The sequence below is a fragment of the Apium graveolens genome, chromosome 11, assembly GCF_009905375.1.
Source record: "Apium graveolens cultivar Ventura chromosome 11, ASM990537v1, whole genome shotgun sequence".
Lineage (NCBI taxonomy): Eukaryota > Viridiplantae > Streptophyta > Magnoliopsida > Apiales > Apiaceae > Apium > Apium graveolens.
The window spans coordinates 130,396,582-130,421,637 of record NC_133657.1 but is presented as its reverse complement, the minus strand read 5'-3'; the positions used below and the strand labels follow the sequence as shown (position 1 = coordinate 130,421,637).

General features: G+C 37.3%; 2 protein-coding genes across 2 annotated transcripts; both read left to right on the top strand.

Annotated features, from left to right (window-relative positions):
- The first annotated feature begins 8,144 nt into the window (after window positions 1-8,144).
- LOC141695886 (uncharacterized) lies at window positions 8,145-8,726 on the top strand. Its single transcript, XM_074500094.1, has one exon. The coding sequence runs from the start codon at window positions 8,145-8,147 to the stop codon at window positions 8,724-8,726; it is 582 nt and encodes a 193-aa protein (XP_074356195.1).
- Window positions 8,727-17,216: 8,490 nt separating this feature from the next.
- Window positions 17,217-18,468, top strand: LOC141695884 (uncharacterized). Its single transcript, XM_074500093.1, has 2 exons — window positions 17,217-17,695; window positions 17,997-18,468. The coding sequence occupies exons 1-2, from the start codon at window positions 17,217-17,219 to the stop codon at window positions 18,466-18,468; spliced, it is 951 nt and encodes a 316-aa protein (XP_074356194.1).
- The last annotated feature ends 6,588 nt before the right edge of the window (window positions 18,469-25,056 follow it).

The window sequence follows — 25,056 nt, the reverse complement described above, 5'->3', positions numbered from 1 at the left end:
ATATGTGGAGTGTAGATAGTTAGCATGTGTGTTGAATAAAAGATGAACTTAGTTTAAAACTGGTTAAACAATGGTTTATAATAAAGAGAGTTTGTAAGATTTTGAATTTGGTTTGTAATAAAGTAATTAGTGGGTCTTGTTTTCATACTTCAACCTAAAAAGATCCTGGTTAGTGTTAAAGGGGTTTAGATTTATTTCTTCATTATTTGTTAATCAGATTATACAGGTTTGGTGATTAGCTAGTAACCCCTAGACTTATACCCCGGGTCTGGAGGGCGTTACAAAGTCACTCAATCATGTTCTCAAGCAGTCAATGTTTTCTTCTTAAATTATTTGAGATAATGGTACTCACAAGGCTAAAATTTCATTTGTATTTAATAGCTACTCAAGAGATTTACCTGACTAATTATCCTGCTACAAGATACTACATTAATCTGGAGCACTATGCGGTGAAAATGCTTCTTAGCAGGTGAGAAGATACGAAAATATTTAATTACTACCTAATTGTAGCCTATTGCAACTAAATAATCGTAAACAATTTATTTTCTACACAGTATTGAATTAGTGAACATTGTTGATGAAGAAGATGATAAACTTTACAAAGTGAAACAGATTAAGCAGTTCACTATTGACTACAAAGAGGTAAAAAATGGTATTCAAATTCATTTTTAATTTAGTTATCTATGTACTCTTATTAGTTACAATATAATTACAGAAAAGTATTTGATGCAATATGGTGGTTAAAAAGGTGGAATGGGAATGCAACTGGTACGATAACTTTCACATAAGATGTGAAAAAAAAGGTTAGCATTGTTGATGGTCGATATTGGTGCCGTGAATGCAAGCGTAACCTGCCATACCCTGATAAGAGGTGCTATATAATTTTTTTTGTTTCAGGAAAGTATTATTAAAAAAGGCAAGAATGCATATAACCAAATTCTTTTTTTCGTTTTAGATTCCGTTTGTGCACTGTCTGCACAGATGACACCGGTTTCTTGCCTGTTCTATTTCCTGACTATGACATTCAACGAATTATTGGAAAAGACGTATACGAACTTAAGAATGAAAACCGTTTGATATGTAACTTTAATGTTAAATATTTGTGGACCTTATCATCTCTAATTTTTATTACAGCTCTATATATAGTTGTATATTTTCGTCGAGTTTTTAGTTTGATTTAATAATACTCTTTTAATATCTATCAGGCTGGTGACGAGAAGAGATTTCCCCCAGTTCTAAAGGAATTCGCAAACAAACTGTACATTTTCACATTATGCCCAATAGAGAAAAACATATTAAAAGGAACCAACGTTTATGAAACAATAAAAATTAACGATCCACCAGAAATGTTAGACAATCATAGTCCTCTTGATGACAATAGCCCATCCAAGGAAGATGTTATAATTATCTCAGTAAGTTAATAATAGAATAGGATTTATTATTTCCTGAAAAAAATGTTAAAACATTGACATGTTAATTTTTTTTATGTCTAAAAATTTCCAGGTTTCTCATCCGACTAAAGATATCACCTGCCTAGCAAGTCCACCAACTAGGAAATCTACCAACAAAGTCCGAGGACGAAAGGCTAAAACGGGTATCAAATGCGAGATTGAAGGTGTTGAGCGTATCTCTAAGGTTAAAAAGTATTAAGGAAATTTGTAAAAGGCTATTAAATATTTGAAAGACTGAGAACAAGTCCCTTAATTCCTGCGGTCTATCTACAACTACTGCCTTAAGATTGGCAATATCTTATTTTGTAGAATTTTGTAATATGATTTTATCGTTCGTGCTGTACGCATGTTTTCTTATATTCCTTCAAGAAGTACTATGTAGTCCTTTTACTAATGACTGAAAGAGTGCTTATTGTTATTGCACTAACAGATTCCCTACATATTAAGAGCAGCATTAAATTACTATGTTTCACCAACCCATTGTGGTATATTAACTGATACAATTCTTTCATAATTAAGAATACAAGTCTGCTCTTTTTAATGTCAAACTTCTGTTGAAGCTAAACTTATATATAGTGAAATACTTTCAGTTCAAACAACACAAAATAACAAACCAGAATACATGGCAACTCAGAAGTATGACTCCTTTAAAGATTTAATGAAGGAAAAGTATGACTAGAAGGTAAAGGCTAGAGTTCTTAACATTTGGCGAGGTTGCACGAAGCAAGGGGAGCCGTTTAAACCATTCAATGTCTTACTTATGGATAACAATGTAAGAAATGTACTCCAAGTTTTTTTTTGTCTCATGCAAAATTTGTAGAGTTCAATTTTTTTCACAACAATTGTACCAGCGATGTAGAATCCATGCAAAAGTACCGGCTAACATTGCTGACCTATTTGAACATGCCCTAAAAACTGGAAGAATTTACGTTTTCCAGAACTTCACCGTCAAAGATTATAAAAAAGATGAAAAATTCAGGTGCATCCTAAAAGATATTCATATCATTCTAACCAATGATAGAAAAATATTACCCTTGGAGGAGGATGAAGTTTACATTGAAAAAACGTATTTGATTTCTATGAGTTGGATGATCTCAAAAAGTTTTCTAAATAAACTACCTATCTTGCAGGTACATACCATACATTTCATATGCTTTCATTGAAAATGTTTCACCCACTATATTTGACTTATAACAAGTTTACTAAAGTGTAGATGTCATTGGTGTTATCCAAGATGACGACCTTACAATGGTCAGGTTTACGAATAAATTAGGGAATGCTCAAACACAAATGAAATTCAATATTTGTAATGGGAAAACCACTATTAAGGTAACCCTCTGAGATAATTTTGCTGAACTGTTCAATGACGCTATTAAGGAAGAGTTCGAGTTTCCTATTATTATCATTGTTGGTTGTGGTAGAGTTACAGAGTGGCAAGGTGAATTTTCATAATTTAACACAAATGCAAAAATATTCTAATTCTAAATTAAAAATGTAGCTTATAATGCAGGTCAAGTTGATATTTCAGATATTAGTGCTACAACATTTCACCTGAACATCAACCACCACAACGTTTATCATATGCGCAACATATATGCAAAACTACATTTAATTTGACATATCTAATACTCTTATATCCATGTATAAAATTCTAAAAAAATAGTTTTATATTTTTTCTTCCTTTTCAAATGTTACGTAGGTTGAAAGATCCTGAATTCTACTTTCTACAGAAGAAGAATCCACCAAAACTACTAAAAGTGAAGGATATTATGAGTCTAGGTGCTGATTCCCCTGAGGTAAGACCAGTCACGAATATTTTACCTCTTCTTAACATATAATATAAAATTAATCAGTACACTACAAATGCAGAAAGATGTGTTATGTAATATAAAAGTTACCAGGGTGGATAATACTTGTGAATGGTTCAAAAATATTTGCACATCATGTTACCAATAGACCTTATCACTTGGGAGCAATAACATATGCAAATGTAGTGATCGGGTGGTTCCATATCCCCTTAAATGGTACGTATATAATTTACTTTATCATACATAAAACTTTGCAAAATTATCCAATTTTTACTTCTAATTTTTTTATTTGAACATGTATGATATATCGGTTGTAGTTAATGATGAAACAGGTGAACTTCATATTCGGCTTGGCAATGTGGCTGGTCTAAAATGTTTTCAAATTAATACAAATGATTTTCTTGACAAGGTAATACTGTTTCAGTATACAGATAAAGTAAAACAATTGAAAGATTCATATATCACATCTCATTTGCAGCATGGTAAACAGGAAAGTGACAAACTCATACGCGAAATAGAGAATAAGACATACCGAATGCAGATTTCCCTAAAGGAAGCAATTGGAATAACAAGCAAACAAATTTATTATGCTGAAGATATCATACCAATGGACCGACTGCAATACAGAGATTTGGAAGACCAGCCTAAACCCCAGATGTAAGGATATCCTACTAAATCCATGTCCACCAAATTGCACTCATCCAGTACTTTCTTGAACCTCTGAATTCGCCAAATTGGTTATAATCTCCCACCTTTTTTGTCACCTTGGCTTAAAACTTTATTCATTTCCCCAACCAACACCCAAGGGAGATCAGATGTTACTGCAAGATTTTGTATAAGTTGTCATGTTTCTTTTCTTTTTGCTCTATCTGGTTCTGCATATGACCCTATCAAATGAAACTTATATGCCAATCCTGAATTGTGATATGAAGGTCAATTTTACTTAAAGACCTAAGCGAAGCTTCATTCTCATCATCCACATAAATTCATTATCTCTGTTATGTCTTTGCGTCTCTGCTGTTATAACCATACCCTCAAACCCCAATAGATTTCTAATACTCTCCACCTTAGTTTTCTCACATAAATAACATGAAACTGGGCTTATTTTGAAGAAAAATATCCTTAAGGAATTGAACAGCCTACGAGGTCCCAGGCCTGCAACAATTCCAACTTTAAGTACACATTATAGTAGGCGAGCTCCTTTTCCTGTACCCGCCAACCGCCAATAAATACATTTTTGGAATCAATTTATTTGTTCGGCCCAAGCCCACCTTGTGAGTTTCATACATTATTTCCTCTTCTCCTGAATCCCTGTTCAACTCGGTATCCTGGCATATCTCGATATTTTTATCCAGCCCATTACATTTGGTTCTACGCTTTAGAATTTCTATAATTTATATTCCTTTTTTAATTAACTGCCAACTCAGCTAAATCAGTTTGTTGAGATATCTTCTCATTCGCGCCTTTCGTTACCATTTGAAAAGTTGTCTCTACTATAGATATCCTTGATCATCTCCTTTTCATATTTAACCCCATAATTCTCTCCTATTTTCATGCCCGTCTTTATTATCCTGCTTTGACCTTCCTCTAATTTCAGTCGTTCCTTCCAATCATCATTTTCACTTCCGGTACGCTACCATTTTGCTGCTATAAGCTTGGTTTGACATTAAAAAGGAACCCTCATCCATGCTCCATATGGTTAGTTATCATTCTCATAAATTTGGAATAAACAACCACATAATTTTTCTGAATGTCCCAACATGCCACAAATGAAACATAAAGTTGGAACATTTTTTTGCTTAAAAATAATCCACTGCCATTCATCTCAACTCTTTCGTACTTTCATTCTTCTCTTTAGAAGTTTTTCCAGATGAATCCTTACCCGTACTCTCTCAGATACTCCTTCCATCCTTCCTTGAAGTTCTTAGAACCAGACTCAATGTATACTACTATGAAATTGCCAACTTCCTTAATAATCCTTTCTGACATATAGCCAACTGGTAACTCATGAATTTGCACCTACAAATCTAACATATTTAGTTACATACATCTAGAATTACTACCCTAGTCTCTTGATCTATGGATTGCCGTCTATAACTCTACGGAAATCCACCTCATGATAGAATTGAAACAGATATAGATTCGCATCCAACTCTTTAATGTACACCCCTTTTTCAGGCTTCCATAAAGCTGTCATGGTTTGTTGCGTAGCTGAGAAATCTACAACTCTTTATATTATGAATTATGAACTTTCCTAACAAACACAATCTTGGATTAAAACCAAAAAAAGTTTTATTTTCACTTTGTTCAGCCTATTACTCGTTAACAGACCCTCTTGTCTTCATCCTCCAAAGTAACGTTGTACATTGCTTTAATGATGTTGCTTGTAAATGCCATTAATGATTTAGAAGTAGGAAGGAAAATAAACTAGTATTAAAAATCAAATTTTACTACAAATGATGATAAAAACTAGCTAGCAGACCATGTCAATGGACAAGACGGGAGAATGAAAGTTATAACTTTGGATCAGGTAACTAGGGATTCAAAAATATTAGGTAATTGTATATTTAGAATTACTTCATGTTTGAAATTATAAATGAAGCGAATTTATATGTGATTTGATTCAATCATTTCATGTTATTTAAAGAAAAACAATTATATTAGGTACAAGAATTGTCTTTGTAATCTAAAATGATAATTAATTTAGAATAATATTTATGACACTTGAATTAATTTCTTATTGAATTGAAATCATTCACCAATAAAATAATAAAATCATTGAAATAGACCGGAAATATAAAATTATTATTAAATTTCTTTTTTTTAGTAAAAATTTCATTAAATTTCTTCCGTCCGTTCTTCACCCACCAAACCTTTTTCTTGTTTTAAGTTTATTAATCAACTTATTCTAGCTAGATATCTTTGAGGAAGCTACTATAGGTAGTTCCTTGAGATTCCAACGGCGTAAGAGGTGACGGAGGTTTTCAAAATTGCTACATGGATGAAGGTTGGGGAGTTTTTGGCGGAGTGTTCATGACCAATATGGTTTTCTGGTCCTAATAATGGTTAGTTGGTGTTGGGCCAGAGAAAGAAGAGGGACCTTAAATAGGAAATTAGAACCTTATAATAGAGTTTTGTAATAAAAAACCCAATAGAGGCCCAATTGTAAGGGGAAAAACCCATTGCGGACTCCCTATAAATATAGAATAATTGTCTTACTTGTAAAAGGTTGTAAAAATAAAGTATAAATAACAGAGTGTTGTTCCTCATATAAACATGGCTCAAACTTAGGGTCATCATTTGGCGCTAGAAGGAGCTCTTAAATTTGATACTCCAACATGATTATTGAAGAAGCAGATCCAGAGAAATGTGGGAACATGACAGAGATCCAAACTGTTCAAAAATCAGAGCATGTTGCTCCTGCAGAGAATGATAAAACACCCTCGACCCTTAAACCAAGGCGGTTGTTTCTGGTGGAGGAAAATCCCCCACCTTAAGGTTCTCAGCGCAAAGACAACCTATTAAGTGTAAAAGGAAAACGTTCAAGGATACTCGCACTCGTGTCTTCACAGAAAAGGGGAAGCAGGTGCTCTCCAGTGATGTTAGGTTGCATTTACAAAAGTTGTAACAGAAGAAACTCTTACGAGAAAAGGAGATAGAATGTGTTGAAGGCACGGATGAAGAGCTTAAGATGTTAGAAGCTGAAACTATAAGGCTAGAGATGAAACTGGAAAAAAATAAGAGAGATTCAACATTTGCAGCAAGAGCTGAAACAAGCATCGATTAAGGTGGGTGGTGATGAGGAAGTTAATTATGTAGAGCTTTTGGACGATGATGATTACTATTATGATGAAGATGAGGTTTCTACTGTGTCTATATATTCAAAGCCTCGATGTTCTAAGACAGTGTCTTTAGGGGATACTCCGAAAGGGTCGATGTCAACAGATACGATCTCACGGGAGGAGTTTTTAAAAATGCAGGAGGATATGGCCCATTTGGGAGATCTAGTTTGCACCCAGTCGAGGTTTGAAGCCCCGGCGGAAAGCCCTCTCTCTCGAAGCATCGAGAAGGCAAAAATTGAAAGGACTTTAAAACCTCCTGCACTTGATCAATTTGATGGATCCTCTAAACTAACGGGGTTCCTCAACACCTTTGACGGTCGGATGGCTTTTTACGGACACCCAGAAGTCGCCCGTTGCCAATTCTTCTCTACATGCTTGCAAGGCACAGCCTTACATTGGTACAACAATCTCCCGTCTAGGTCAATCGAATCTTGGACTACGTTGAAGACTAAGTTTCAGACGAGATTTTCATGCAACTACAACGGGGGCAAAATCACGGCATCCTTGATTACAATGCGACAACAGCCTGGTGAATCTCTGAGAAGCTATCTAGGTCATTTTTGTCAAGCTATATCTGAAATAACAGACCTAGAGGAGCCTTTGACGGTGAATTATTTAGCAGCAGGCATTGATGGAAGCCAACATGACATATTACTAGAAGAACACATAAAAAACATCCTCAACACTGTCATGCAACGTTCCAAATTGTTGAACATCATATGACACTCCAAGAGGTTGTTAGTAGTATAAGATCTCTGAGAAGTTCTAGTTACAAATATGACAGGTCAAGAGCTCATAGCCCCCGGACACTGAGATCACGAGGATATGATTCTTAATCCCCTCGACGCTCACCGGAAAGAAGAGATAATAGGAAATAAGAACATCGATCTCCAAAGGGTCATGATTATCAGCGACGGTCCTTCTCAAACCAAAAGTGGCAGAGCCGGGACAGGATAGATAAGGAGTTTACTAAACTCACAGTTGATAAAGCAATGATTTTAGCAATATTAAAGACAGAACCTGACTTTTGATTCCCTAGGCCGATGAAGCCAGGTCGTCCTTCAAGCTCTCGATATTACGACTATCATGAGGATACTGGACACACTACCGAACAATGTTACCGATTAAGCAATCTCATTGAATCCAAGATCAGGAAAGGCCATTTTGTCCATTATATCAAAGGACAAGGCCAAAATCATCAGAGACAAGACGACAGAATAGTCGACATGATTTTTGGGGGTTACGCCGCCGTAGGCATGTTAAACAACTCTCATAAGTCATACGCTCGAGAAATGTGTAATGTTAATCCTGAGTGTCCCAAAAGATACAAGGTTTCCCCATCTCTTGTCATATCACTCTATGATGAGGATTATGCCCCAAATATCATACGAGGGCATCAAGACGCGCTGGTTATCACTTCTAAAATCGGCACTAACACAGTAAAAAAGATCCTTGTCAATAACGGCAGTTCTGTTGACATCCTCTATCATCACGCCTTAGCGCGAATGGATATGGGTAATAAAAGACTAGAAAACACTCATTCACCTCTTTATGGTTTCATAGGTAATAAGGTAACAGTGGTTGGTACAATCGACCTGCCAGTTCTCTTTGGTAAGATGCCTTGACAAGTATGGAAAATAGTTAAGTTTCACGTTATAAGTGCTACCTCAAGACACAATGCCATACTAGGCCGAACAACAATCTCGGCATTACAAGCCAATACGTCGATCCCTCACTTAAAAATGAAATTCCCGACTGAGTTTGGGGTTGAAGAGATGTGTGGAGACCAAGCTGTGCCAAGACAAAGTTACTTTACTACTGTTGTGCATAAGAAGCAAGACAATGAAACTCAATCTGCCAATCAAGTCATCGAGATAGACCCTAGTAATGTTATCGACATTCTAAGGGATCCCTCGTTCTCACCTGTTGATGAAACTATTGAGATTGAGGTTGATGAAAATTCCCCTGGAAAAATGGTTAAAATTGGAAAGGGTTTAAATCCTCAAACACAAGATGAATTAACGAGGTTGATTCGGGAGTTCACAGATATATTTGCATGGTCGCCATCTGACATGCCGGGAATTCCAACCAAAGTTGCACAACATTCTCTGTATGTCGACCGTTTAAGGAATCCTGTCAAACAAAAGAGGCCGACTTTCTCAGAGGAAAAATGCCGAGCTATCGATGAAGAACTTGATCGACTGTTGGGGGCTCATTTTATTAAGCCGGTGAAATTTCCTACATGGATTGCCAATGTTGTCCTGGTTAAGAAAAGTAATAGGAAATGGAGAATGTGTGTCAATTACTTTGATCTCAACAGAGCATGCCCTAAAGATTATTATCCTTTGCCGAATATAGACCAACTTATCGATGCAACGGCGGGTTATGAGATGTTGTCTTTCATGGACGCATTCTCAGGCTATAATCAAATCAGGATGGACGATCAAGATTGGGCACAAACGGAGTTTATCACACATCGAGGTGTCTTCTCTTATCAAAACATGCCTTTTGGATTAATCAATGTCGGCACGACATTTCAGCATATGATGGATTACATCTTTAAAAACCAGCTGGGTTGAAATATCGAGGTGTATGTTGTTAGTCGCTAAACACGCGCTAATAATACACGCAAGTATACGAGTTCGCAAGTAGTATAGAATCTTTTCTAGTTTGTTTCCACAGAGACTGTATTGGTTAACTATTTAATTTATGCACCTAAGCAACAATGTATGGTTATTATCCAATGCTAAGACGATAACAAATTGAGATTGTTTATAACTAAGAATTATGCTAACAATTATAACTACGAGAATAAAATTGACTAAATTGATATATATGACAAACATGGGATTCTAACTTCATTAAATACTTCATTCAATAGCCTTATTATTCTTAACCTTAGCATGAAATGGTGATGACACTAATCAGATTACACGAAACTGATAAACACCAACTTTCGTTGCACGTGTACCATTCTACCAGACATCCACAAAAGAGATAGAAGCTGAATAAGCACCAATTATATTGAGACCCTATATGTCTAAAGAATTTGACAACATAACGGTTTAAGCACAAGTTATCTATCTTAATTACATAGGGCAAGTAAGATGGTTAAAATTACCTACGAATCATCCATGACAGATACATGAACCTATGCTAGCATGGCAAGTTCTAAATCCTTAAATTCACTTTCGCTTCATTAAGAATTAAAACACTATCTTATAAGTTCGCGACGCTCATAAGATGAATACGCACAACCAATACTCGGATATCATACAATCACCACATACTAAGGCATCAAACAATTTAACTAAATAAATCCATAAATAAATCTGCTAGAATCCCACAATAACGATTAGCCCATAATCGGACTCATCATCAACGTGGGTTCCGAAGAAAACATGATATAACAAATGTAGTCTTTATACGAATAAATAAAACCAAGTACAAACAAGAGTATAGGTTCAGCAAAACAAGAAACAAGCATCCAAATTACAACTAAAAACAAAGATTCACAAGTATAAACTAGATCGTCTTCGCCTTTGTTGAATTGTGCTAAAGGTCTCTTGCCGTCTTCTCCTTGTGCTCTGGTCCGTCTCTGACTTGATATACATTAAAAAGACCTAATATGAATATATATAGCAACCCTCAACAATCTGGAAGCCTTCCCTTTTAGAATTGTAGTAGAACAGGATTCTGAAATTCAGCCTCGGCGCGGCCGCGCGCTATCACAGCGCGGGTGCGCCGTCCTTCTGGAAAAAACTCAGATTTCTTCTTAAATCTTGCTGCTTCGAGCTGGCTTTCCACGAGCATTTATTCCAACACCACCTGGACACCAAATTAGCACCAAAACAATGCTAATTCACCTTATTACCTGAATAGTGCCTGAAATGCAAAAATACTAGAAAACACATTAAAACACATAACAACTTGAGTACAAATGCATCAATTTAAAGCTTATTAGAGCATAATAAAGTGTCATAAATGCCACTCAACATACCCCCAAACTTGAATCGATGCTTGTCCTCAAGCATAAATAGACTCAAAGAACAAGAAACAAAAATGCATGAATTCAACTATATGAATGCAACGATCCCTAATAGAATAACTCAACCAACCAACAAGCCACATATCAACAAATGCAGTTATTCGCATGAAGATCAATCAAATCATAAAAGTCAACTTACAAAATAGAGACGTGCGTGTGTGAAGATGCTTACAGATATACTATCGCAACTAGATCAATAATCATGACTCACTACTCATCAAGGCAATCGCAAGGTTATAAATAAAATAAAAAGCTAGATTCAAAATAACTTATAACACTTCAATTCTTATATTGGAGTTTTATACGGATTCATGCTTTTATTCACAACAAAACAATACAAGTATGTTTATTTGATCGTGCAATGAGTGAGGTCCACAAAAGACTTATACAATAGCACCCATGTAGCGTTAGGTTAGCGGATCCCAGACCATAAAAGCCTTAGGTCACTAGGCACAAAGTCCCCAAAGAACTTAATAACTCGAGTACTAAAGAGCCCACACGTGATCAATTATACATAACACTTATTCCTTTTTTTTCTTCTTTTCATTTTTTTTTCTTTCTCTTTTTTTTCATAATTTCTGAATGAGTGCGTTTCGCTCCATCTCATTCAACTCTAGACTACTCATAAAAATATGAGCCGGCTACTAGCCATTTGACACCTAGCCACACAACTAGCAATGAAATCCAATTTACCCAATTTTTAAATATCAATGTCTTTAATTATTAAGAGAATATCCTAAATTTTAAATATAAACAAGCGATTAAACCTCGACAAATCAAATAAACTATGATCATGATCTAACACTCTAGAAACCTATAAGACTTAGTGAAATACAAGTGTCTCTAGCATGCAAATAAATCCAATAAGACTCAACATCACTAAACACGACATCACCATACTAGCATCAATATCGCAAGTCAATTGGAAAAGTTATCTAAGGGATCATGTTATAATGCAAATGTATGAACTACATGAACAAGATATCATAAAATTACCAAAATAAAAAAAACTACATGGCAAAATATGCAAACTATATGAAAGTAAACTATTATGAACATGTAAACTATATGAGACTCACACAAACATATTCCTTTAAATACTACCCCCAAACTTAAAATATTCACTGTCCTCAATGAAGGTAATAGTAAGGAATCAGGCATACCTACTCTGAATGAGAATCCTCACCCTCAAGGGGTGGAGTGTCAGGTGTGTCAGGATGTGGATACATAGAATCATCACCAAATACTGGCCACTGAATGTCAACTCTGGTGGCTCTAAATGCAGTCCCAAGGGCCTAGGTGAGATCCTATGCAAAACGATTATGGATGTCGTGCATCGCATCCATCCTCCTTGCAAGACGCCTATACTACGTCGAGCTCAAACCAGCTCCCATGCCCGCTCCTGCTGCCTCCTGCTACTGCTGCCACGATGGTCCTCCTTCATCTCCTAACTGAGATCTCCATGCAGTCCTGCTCGCCTGACCAGTAACTGGCCTCCCACCCGGTAGGTGGTCAAAAGAATACCCAAGCCCCTTCAGATCGGGCTTGCCTCCATCCCATTCCTGCATTGTAGCCAAAGTAGTACTATCGATCGGAGCACTCAGAATCTACAACTTCTCATGTGCGGGCCAATACACACCAACTGCGACGCACAGCTTTGTCACCACTGATGCATACGGAATAGACCCTGTAGTGCTCCCCCTCAAGAACCTCAGAATCCCCTGGTATATCACCATCCCCAAATCTACATAATCACCCTGCAGAATGCCCCGCAGTAGACGTGCACGCTCCACAGTAACCTCATGCATATGCGATGACGGCATAATATTAGCACATATAAAAGCGTTCCATGCACGGGCAAACCTGTTCATGCCGGACGCCGGGAGCGTAGAATACTCGGTGAATGTGCCCCTCTTGATCTTCCAATTTGTGTCGGGCCGACATAGAGTAATAACAATAAGATTCAGATTAAAGTCCTCTGGAGTCTTATCGTTCCAGGTATCCTGCCCCACCTTCCTCGCGGGCTGCTCAATCACAGTCCTAATAGCCTCTGCACTATACTCCACCGTCCTCCCTCGCACCACAGTGAAGCCATTCTTCACGGCCTTGGCATTCACATAGAACTCGCGAACCACACTCATAGGCACAACAGCTGGTGTCTCGCAAAAAGGAACCCAGCCCATCTCCAAGATCATCTCCAAAAGCTTACCATCGTTCCCATATGGCAGGAAACCTCTCTCCTTAGCAATAGGCATTGCGAGAAGCCTCGTGTACTCCTTCTTAGCCTGGGGAGTAGAAAACCTGGGCCTCACACCACTCGAAGTTGATGAATCGGTGGCGCTGCTATCAACTTGAGTTCTTTATCTCTTGGGTGCCATAGAAATTGATTATAGAGAATAAGAGTTGTGTTTGAGAGTTTGTGAATTGGTGAAGAAGTTTGTGTATGGGGTGTATGTATATATAGGTGGTGAAAAGAGAATTATATATGGAATAGAAGTGGGATTTGATTATGGGAATAATGGGAGTAATGGGTTTGATTTGGAGAGGGAATTATGGGATGTGGGGGAGTAAAATTCGGTTGGGAATTGATTTTGGGACTAAATTCCCGTTTCCCCCCCTTAAACTGCCTTTTATTTTTTCCGAAGTCGGGACACGGCGCGGCCGCCCGCTGGGACAGCCCAGGCGTGCGCTACTTCTCCCAAACCGGCGCGGTCGCGCGCTGTAACAGCGCGGGCGCGCGGTGTTTCTTAATAAATGGCGTGGCCGCGCGCTGGAATAGCGCGGGCGCGCCGAAACAGCGCGGGCGTGCCAGGCTTCTGTAGTCAGACCTGAATTTTTCCATTTTTTTGATTTTTTATGATTTTCTCTTTTCTTCTTGCTTACTCTACTTACTAATATACAACAAACTTAGGTTGCCTCCCATAAAGTGCTTCTTTTATATCGCTAGCTCGACGTAGAATCTTGAGATCAAGTGGACAATAAAACGGAACTAACCACCTCGTGGTTTGCCATGTCACCATAATAATGCTTCAACTGTTGACCATTTACCTTGAATGCTTGGCCCGAATCATTTTCAAAAATTTCCACCGCTCCATGTGGAACCACAGTTTTGATTATGAAGGGTCCTGACCATCTTGACTTCAACTTTCAAGAAAAAGACAGAGACGAGAGTTGAATAAAAGAACTTGTTGCCCTGACAAAAATTTCTTGAGCACCAGCCCCCGATCGTGCCACCTTTTGACTTTCTCCTTATACATTTTGTTGTTTTCATAAGCTTGAAGTCAAAACTCGTTAAGTTCATTTAACTGAAGCATCCTCTTATTTCCAGCTGCATCCAAGTACAGATTCAATTTCTTCAAAGCCCAATATGCTTTATGCTCGAGCTCCACATGCATTTTGGATTAATCAATGCCGACACGACATTTCAGCGTATGATGGATTACATCTTTAAAAACCGGTTGGGTCGAAATATCGAGGTGTATGTTGTCAGTCGCTAAACACGCGTTAATAATACACGCAAGTATACGAGTTCGCAAGTAGTATAAAATCTTTTCTAGTTCATTCCCACATAGACTGTATTGGTTAACTATTTAATTTATGCACCTAAGCAACAATGTATGGTTATTATCCAATTCTAAGATGATAACAAATTGAGATTGTTTATAACTAAGAATTACGCTAAAAATTATAACTACGAGAATAAAATTGACTGAATTGATATATATGACAAACATGGGATTCTAACTTTATTAAATACTTCATTCAATAGCCTTATTAGTCTTAACCTTAGCATGCAATGGTGATGACACTAATCAGATAACACGAAACAGATAAACGCCAACTTTCGTTGCACGAGTACCATTCTACCAGACATCCACAAAAGAGATAGAAGCTGAATATGCACCAATTATATTGAGACCCTATATGTCTATAGAATTTGACAACATAACGGTTTAAGCACAAGTTATCTATCTTGATTACATAGGGCAAGTAAGATGGTTAAAATTACCTACGAATAATGCATAACAGATACATGAACCTATGTTAGCATGTCAAGTTCTAAATCCTTAAATTCACTTTCGCTTCATTAAGAATTAACACACTATCTTATAAGTTCGCAACGCTCATAAGATGAATACGCACAACCAATACTAGGATATCATACAATCACCACATACTAAGGCATCAAAAAAATTAACTAAAAAAATCCATAAATAAATCCGCTAGAACCCCACGATAACGATATAGCCCATAATCGGACTCATCATCAACGTGGGTTCTGATGAAAACATGATATAAAAAATGTAGTCTTTATACGAATAAATAAAACCAAGTACAAACAAGAGTATAGGTTCAGCAAAATAAGAAACAAGCATCCAAATTACAACTTAAAACAAAGATTCACAAGTATAAACTAGATCGTCTTCGCCTTTGTTGAATTATGCTAAAGGTCTCTTGCCGTCTTCTCCTTGTGCTCTGGTCCGTCTCTGACTTGATATATATTAAAAACGACCTAATATGAATATATATAGTAGCCCTCAACAATATGGAAGCATTTCCCTTTAGAATTATAGTAGAAACAGGATTCTGAAATTTGGCCTCGGCGCGGCCGCGCGCTATCACAATGCGGGCGTACTGCATTCCTGGAACCCCGGCGCGGCCGCGCGCTATTACAGCGCGTCTGCACGCTATTATAGTGCGGGCGCGCCGTCCTTCTGGGAAAAATTCAGATTTCTTCTTAAATCTTATTGCTTCGAGCCGGATTTCCACGAGCTTTTATTTCAACACTACCTGGACACCAAATTAACATCAAAACAATGATAATTCACCTGATTACCTGAATAGTGCCTGAAATGCAAAAACACTAAAAAACACATTAAAACACATAACAACTTGAGTACAAATGCATCAATTTAAAGCTTATTAGAGCATAATAAAATGTCATAAATGCCACTCAACATATGTCGACGACATGATAACAAAGTCAAGAGTTTCAAGTGGTCATACCCTCGACCTTCGAGAAACTTTTGAGAATGTTCGTCACACTAACATGCGACTGAATCCGTCAAAATGTTCTTTTGGTCTAACGTCTGGAAAATTCCTGGGATTTCTTGTCTCCCAATGAGGTATTGAGGTTGATCCTTCCCAAATAAAAGCTATATCTAAAATGAAAGACCCCTCAACCATTAAAGAGGTTCAACGCCTCACTGGATGTATTGCGGCCCTTCGTCGTTTCATACCACACGCCTCTAAAAAATACAGTCCTTTTTTCAAGGTCATCAAAAAAGCTTCAAAGAACAAAAAGTTGATGTGGGATGATCCATGTAAAGAAAGCTTTGAAGCATTGAAAACATTCCTGACAAGTCCACCAATTTTAGCAAGAGCATTGCTTCGTGAAGCGCTGAAAGTGTACATCTCAGCCTCTGATGGGTCGATAGCCTCTGTTCTAGTCAAAGACATTGAGGGTCATGAAGCCCCAGTTTACTATATTAGCCATACTCTGAAAGATGCAGAAACTCGCTACCCACATGTGGAGAAGCTAATTTATGCTCTCGTCGTAACAAGCAGAAAGCTGCGCCACTACTTCCAGGGGCGTCCTATTAAAGTAATGACCGATCAACCCTTGAAGCGTATCTTGCACAGACCAGATATGACAGGGTGACTCGCCACTTGAACGGTCAAACTTAGTCAATTTCATATTGAATATCTTCCTCGGAGTGCGATGAAATCCCAAATCCTATTAGACTTTGTTATAGAGTGCAATTTTGACATATCCACAATTGAAGAAACATTTTTTCCACAGAAAGCTTGGACTCTATATGTCGACGGATCCTCAACAACATCGTCAGGGGGCGCAGGTGTGATCTTAATCAGTCCATAGGGCTTCAAAATACAACAAACTTTAAAATTTTCGTTCCCGGTAACAAATAATGTAGTCGAGTATGAAGCATTGTTAGCAGGAGTACGATTATAAATTGAGCTAGAAGTGAAAGTTTTGGAAATATTTGGTGATTCCCAGCTTGTCGCTAAACAACTCCAAGGTGAGTTTAAGGCCCATGACATTCGAATGTCGGCATATTTGAATCTAGCTATCTCACTAGGGAAAGTTTCGTCATGGACAATCAAGAACATTTGCAGAGAAGAAAACCTATGGGCTGACGCCTTGTCTAAATTAGCATCGTCTGTTGTTGCATCATCAGAGGGAATTTATGTCGAGGAAAGAAAGGCTCCTTCAATCTATATGAATACTCCTTCTATCGATTCACCGATCGTTAATGAAATTTCCTCTGCCACAAATTGGCGTCAACCTATTTCAGAGTATATCTTGGAGAACAAATTGCCACAATATAAGGGTGAAGCTAGAGCCATATCATATAAGGCAAAGAACTATTGTGTGTTAAAAAACAAATTATATCATCGAGGGCTCGTGGAGCCCCTACTCCGATGCTTGGGACCAGAAGAGTCCAACACCTCGATAGTCGAAGTCCATACAGGAATCTGTGGGGATCACCTAGGTGGCAAAAACTTAGCCCTTAAGATAATGAGGCAAGGTTTATTTTGGCCTACAATGCGAAGTGATTGTGAAAATTTCGTGTGAAAATGCAAATCATGTCAGATATATGGATCGGTTTCTCATCAGCCATCGGTGGAAATGATCCCGGTTGTTAACCCATGTCCTTTTTATCAATGGGGTATAGACATCGTCAGACCTTTCCCGAAGTCCAAAAACAAGCCAATACATTGTCGTGGCGGTTTACTACGCAACAAAATGGATCGAGGCCCGACCATTAGCCAAAATCTGAGAGAAGAAGATGATTGAGTTTCTAATGGAGTACATTATATTCAGGTTCAGGGTCCCAAGAATAGTGGTAACTGACAATAGAATCCAGTTTGTAGGGGAAAAGTTCACCGAAATACTTTCACAACTCAAGATTAAACATATCAAGTCCTCGGTGGCTTACCCCCAAGAAAACGGACAAGTCGAAGTGTCTATCCACATAATCTTACAAGGGCTTAAGAAAAGGGTCAATGAGTTGCCAAGGTCGTGGGTCGATGAGCTACCAAATGTTCTCTGGTCGTATAGAACGACCTTCAAGAGTGCAACGGGTATATCCCCTTTTAAGATGGCTTTTGGCTTGGAAGTGGTTTCCCCTGTCGAAGTGTATCTTAACTCGCCGAGGGTCGAGTATTTTGATGTTGAAGTCTCATGCGAAGGAATCCAACTTCATAATTTTCTCATGGAAGAAGTTAGGGATGAGGCATCAATAAAAGTCCTTCAGCAGCATGCGCGCACAACAGCTTACTTCAACAAAAAGTAAAGGTTAAACAGTTTTTGTTTGGGGATCTAGTCCTTCGGGAGTCGGCAACCTCATAGCCCACTATCACGGGAAAGTTCAAATCCTCGTGGGAAGGACCTTATCAAGTAAGAGGGCTCGTCACACCATGATCGATGGTACACCCATCAAAAATGCTTGGAATGCTGTTCACTTGAAGAAATATTATCATTAATTAAGTTATTTGAATTATATGAATAAAAAATGTCAGATCTCTGACTATAAAAATTGTTCTTAACGAAAAGGGGTTGATATGAGATTCCTGTTAAGACCCCCCTTAATTTATCAATGAAAAACTATTACTCATGAGTATTTTATAACTTGTAAATTTCAAATATCGGAAAACCAAAATATTCTAAACCAATCAATAATCTTCCATTCAGTACACACATGGGTCAATTCTATGGAATTCTAATTCGGAATATGGCGATATGTGTAAATAAATTTAACAACATCGTAGTCTAAAAACAAACCCACATCACCCATCTTATATATAATAAAATGGGTTAGTAATCACGATTATACTATATCGCATGACTTGTTATATTTGCCAATATCAAAATTTGTCACATTTTCTTCAAAACAATTACGCTTCCGTATTTCGGCAAATCAACATAAAAACAGAAGCAAGCACACATAAACACTTTAAAAGATTTATTGGAATACAGAACTCGAATAAAAGATCCGAAATGCAAATATCAAAATAATCTAGCAATTATAATTGATAAGATAAACCCTCAATCTCATTTGAACGTCTACCTTCAAATCATGTAATATCCAAAACAATAAAAATAGAAAATCATCATATTAAAAAGATGACAGAATGAAAGGCATATGTCATAGCCTACTCGTTTATTCGAGTATTTAACTCAACTCAAATAAGAATGTAATAAGTAAATAGTGGATCTATCATCAGAGAGATCTCACAAAGTAACATCTGTCAAAGAATAAAGAAACATTGTTCATCTGTAGACTTGAAGATTCACTGGAAGAAGTTCAAGAATTTGATCATGCCTCAGTGATATAAATCAAGATCGTGGATTTAATCAAGTGACAGAGATCTCGTCAGGGTATTATTTATTACAAGGATTCAATCAGAACAACAAAGTCAAGACATGAAGAAACATCACGAAAGTTAGTCACTCATGAACCAGACAGTATATCGAGTGTCAGCATTGAAGTGGCGGAATTGATTCATAAGTCTCAGTGACTTTCAGAAGATTGTCAGAAGAATGGATGCTGCTCAGGGTTAGTATTAATTCTCTATTAATTAATTAAGTCATATAATTTAATTATGAAAATAAATTATATCTGCAAAGATTAATTTATTTGATTAATTAAATTAATTGATTAATTAATTCTGAATTAATATTAAGGTTTTTCAGAATTTTAATTGGTTAAAATCTGTTTTAATTCTAAAAAGACAACTGATTGTACTAGTATGACAATCGGTATGACAATTGATAGTCATACCGAATGTCATGCTAATTCAGTTGATTGTCTTGATAGAATTATTATTTAGATTAAAATCACTTATTAATTCAGTAAAACAATTTCATTTGAACTAATATGACAATCGGTATGACAATCAATAGTCATACCGAAAGTCTTGCTAGTTCATTTTAATTGTCTTGCTAGCTCTAAAAGATTGTCACACCGAAAGTCTTATTGGACAAAGGATTGTCACACCAGTTCATTAATCTCGGCTGTGTTGATTAAAAGAAGCAGAAGACCAATTCTTTCAAAACCAAGCAATCAAACAGAAGCCAAGAACAAACAGAGAAAAAGCAGCCAAATATTTCATCTTATCTGCTAATTCAAGATCACAATTTCTAGCTTGTAAAGTTAAATCCAATCAACTAGAAATCACTCTCTTGTTCTTGTGTAACAATCTAGCGGATCAAAATCCCTAGAACTTAATCTCAAATCGCATTTAGCATTTGATCTTTTAATTACAAAAATAGAAAAAGTTCATGTCGAATTTATTCTAGATTTGTAATAATTGATTTGAGATTAATCCCTTGTAACCGATACCGTAGTTGTAACACCTTTCAAGTTTAATAAAAGTTTTATTTAACTTGAATTTTGTTTCACAATTTTATTCCGCATTTTATTCGACTAAACGGTATTGTTTGCATTCAACCCCCCCTTCTACAAACAAATTGGGACCTAACAATTGGTATCAGAGCCTTCTGATTAACGTACAAATCTAGATCCTAGACTTTTGTGTTTCTTTCACTTCTTGAATTTTTTATTCACTCAAAAAATTCATAATGACTACACAAAAAGTTGGAACCGTTAAAATTCCACTTTTCGATAAAGAAAATTATGTTATGTGGAAGAAGAAGATGCTACTGTTTTTACAGGTTGCTAATCCCAAATATTTGCAAGTGTTGAAGAAGGGTCCAAAAATTCCTATGGTTATGGAACCAGAGGTAATAGAAAATGATGTGGTGATCACCAAAGCGAGAACTTATGTGAAGGATCCTGAGGACTTCTCTCCTGCTGAAATAGAAGAAGCTTCCCTGGATGCTAGCCTTCAATTAATCTTAGTAGATTCCCTTAATCCCCTGATGAATAGACATGTGATGAATTGTAAAGATTCCAAACATATCTGGGAAACTATTGAGATTATTAATGAAGGCACAGAGGAAGTTAGGGAGAACAAACTAGAAATCCTAACCTCTGAATATGAATATTTCAAATCAAATCCAGGAGAAGGAATCACTGAAGTGTTTGAGAGGTACAATGCATTGATCAACAACCTGAATATTAATGGTAAATACTATTCCATCAGGGAGGTCAACAAAAAGTTCCTTTTAACACTGCCAACTCATCTCGAACATAGAATCACTGCCATAAGAGAAGCAAGGGATCTGAGTGAGATTTCTTTAGAAAGGCTCTATGGTGTGTTAAAGACTTATGAGCTGGAGCAGATTCAGCAGAAGGAAGTTTACGGGAAAGGAAGAGTGGTCAGCACGTCTACTGCTCTAGTAGCTGATGAACAACAACAACAACCACAATATCAACAACAATCTCAACAGTCAGATAGAATGGTACAGTCTTCCAAGGTTGAAGATAATGTGATAGTAGCAGAATTTGATTCTCCTACTACAAATCAATCAGGAGATGATTATTATTCCTTGGAAGAACTGGAGCAATTGGAGGATGAGTCAATGGCCCTGATTGTTAAGAGATTCTCAAATGTCAGATTCAAAAGGAATCCCAAGTTCAAGTACAAGTCCAACTACAACAGATTCCAGAAAGGTGGATCTTCATCCTCTAACACCAGCAGTGGTGGGTATAAAACAGGGATGGTTGATCGAAGCACCATTCGATGCTTCAACTGTAATGAGTTGGGACACTTTGCCACAGAATGCAGGAAGCCAAAACAAGCTAGGAAGAACTCTTACGATTCTAATCAGAAGAGTAAATCTGAAAGGGCGTACCTGGCAAAGGGAAGAAGCTGGGATGATACTGACAGTGAAGATGAAGAAGTTGGGAATCTTGCTCTCATGGCTAGTAATGCAAGCACCTCATCGTCAAGAAAAGAGGTAAAACTTTCTGATGCTGAAATGGTTTATCATCTAAGAGGTAACTTAGATTGTGCTCGTCGTGATAATGAATTGTTAAATCAACAAATCAAAGACCTTGAGAAAGAGGTCAATGAATTAAGACTTGTGCACATTAATCAAGATAAACTAAAAGAACAAGTATCTTTTCTAGAGAATAGAGTTGACTGTTATAGACAACTCGAAACTATTCTCAAAGACAAGATCACCGGTCTTGAGGCTAAGGTTAAAGCTTACTTTAATTCTTGTTCGAAGTCCAAAGAGTTTTACAATAAGCAAGCTGTTAATCAAACACATGGAATAGGTTATGATTACAATGCTGCTATTGGAAAATTAGGCATAAACTCCCCTCCTCATGTATGTGCTAAAGGCAGGGAAGTACCACATGTGCTTAAGGGTGTTGATGAACCCCTCTATAAAGAATCAATTGCTGAACAATTTGATGAGACCTCTTTTATTATTCAAGAAGAAATCCGTGCTGAAGATAATGCTAATGGGAAAGCTGTCTCCAAGTCAAGTGTGTCAAAAGTTCCAGTCAAGGTTGTGAAAGCAACTGAGACTAACTCAGACACACATGAGTTGGATAACACAAATGCCATGTCTACCATGCATAAGTTGCCTATTGTTAATCCTTCTCATAAAGCATGTGGTGTTCCTGATTGTATGTCTTGTGCTTTTAATCTGTTGTTTGCTTATTTTAATGGTAAGCATGTTTCTAATGATAAGACTACTCCTCGTCAGTATGTGAATAATAGAAAGCATGATAGGTCTAAGACTGCTAGTCCTCCTAAAGCTAGAAAGGAGACATTTGTGCCTAAGCCTAAACAGAAATTTGATAAGGCTATTTTAAAGGTCAAATGTTCAGTCATTGAGAATGTTGAGAATAGTGAAATTAAGAATGTTGTTTTGCCTGATAAAGGCCAATTTTACAAGTATGCCGGACCCAGCCAAGCTTGGGTTCCGAAGAAGTTCTAATCCATTTGTATTGCAGGGCATTAAACAGGTACAACCGGTAGTGTGGATTCTTGACAGCGGATCGTCAAGACATATGACCGGAGATAGAGCCCTGCTATCAAATGTGGTTGAGAAAGCTGGCCCAGTGGTTACCTTTGGAGATAACAGCAAAGGTTTAACGGAGGGATATGGCTGTTTGCAAGCTGGAAATGTTATCATTGAAAATGTATATGTTGTGCAAGGACTTGAACACAATCTGCTTAGCATTAGTCAGTTCTGTGACAACGGCTACAATGTTTTATTCGACAAGCTGAAGTGTCAGATTCTGCACAAGAAAAGTGAAAAACCCTCCTTAATGGGAATCCGGAAAGGAAATCTGTTCGTAGCTGACATGAACTCTGGAAGCAATCTTAAAGTCAATTGTTTCTATGCAAAGGCATCGTCAGATGAGAGTTGGCTATGGCACAAGAGACTTTCCCATCTCAATTTCAAAACAATGAATTCTCTTGTCAAAAGAGAATTGGTAAGAGGTCTGCCTCAGCTGGAATTCTCTCCAGAAGGACTATGTGAGGCTTGCTAGAAAGGAAAGTCAAAGAAAGCAAGTCACAAAGGCACTGACACATCTTCCATAACTGGTGTTCTGCAATTATTGCACATGGATTTATTTGGTCCAGTTAATATCCTTTCTATGTCAAAGAAGTGTTACTGTCTTGTGATAGTTGATGACTATTCCAAGTATACGTGGGTTTTATTTCTTCATTCTAAGGATGAAACACCACAAGTTGTGATTGATCATATCAAGATGATTGAGTTAGATTCTAACGTCCCTGTTAGAGCAATAAGGTCAGATAATGGGACAGAATTCAAGAATACACTTCTCAATGGATTCTGTACAGACAAAGGGATTACCAGACAATTTTTCAGCTCCTAGAACCCCTCAGCAAAATGGAGTGGTAGAAAGGAAGAATCGTATATTGATTGAAGCTGCAAGAACGATGTTAAATGAATCAGGTCTTCCAATGTACTTTTGGGCTGAAGCTGTCAATACTGCATGTTATACTCAGAATCGAACTCTAATCAACAAAGACTTCATGAAAACTCCTTATGAGATTTTGAATGAACAGAAACCTTCTATCAAATACTTTCATGTATTTGGTGCCAGATGCTTCGTGCTCAAGGATGGAGATGATCGTCGTGGTAAGTTCGAGGTAAAGGCATATGAGGGTATTTTTGTTGGATATGGAAGAAGATCATATAGAGTGTATATCATTGATCAACACAAAGTAACTGAAAGTGTCAATGTTACATTTGATGACACTAAACTCCCTAGTATCCAAACTGAAGATCCTTCTGAGAAACTGAAGTTTGATGATACGTCAGATTCAGAATCAGAACATGGTCAAGAACCTGAGGTTGTTGCTGGTGAAGAACCTGTTAATCCTGATGATACTCAAGGTAATAGTGATGGAAACTTTGGCAACAATGGAGATACCACTGCTACTGACGGAGAATCTTCAAGTCAACATGGCAACAACTCAGGGGGAGATGCTGAAGGATCATCTAGTAGGACACAACATCACAATGAATTTCAAGGCGAATCATCAAGATCAAATCTTCCAAGACAGATTGTCTGGAATAAAACTCACCCTTTTGAGTTGATTATTGGTGATCCAGATGTTGGAGTCAGAACTAGACGTGCTACTCAAAATGAGTGTCTGTTCTCAGGATTTCTTTCTGAGATGGAACCTAAGAAAATTGAAGAAGCACTGTCTGATCCAGATTGGGTGATTGCTATGCAAGATGAACTCAATCAGTTTGAAAGTCAACAAGTCTGGAAACTGGTACCTAGGCCTGTACACAAGAAAGTTGTTGGTACTAGGTGGGTATTCAGGAATAAACTAGATGAAGATGGTGTGGTTACAAGAAACAAGGCAAGACTGGTAGCTAAAGGGTATTCTCAAGCTGAAGGTATTGATTATGATGAAACCTATGCTCCAGTGGCTAGACTTGAGGCCATCAGGATATTTCTGGCATTCGCAGCATTTTC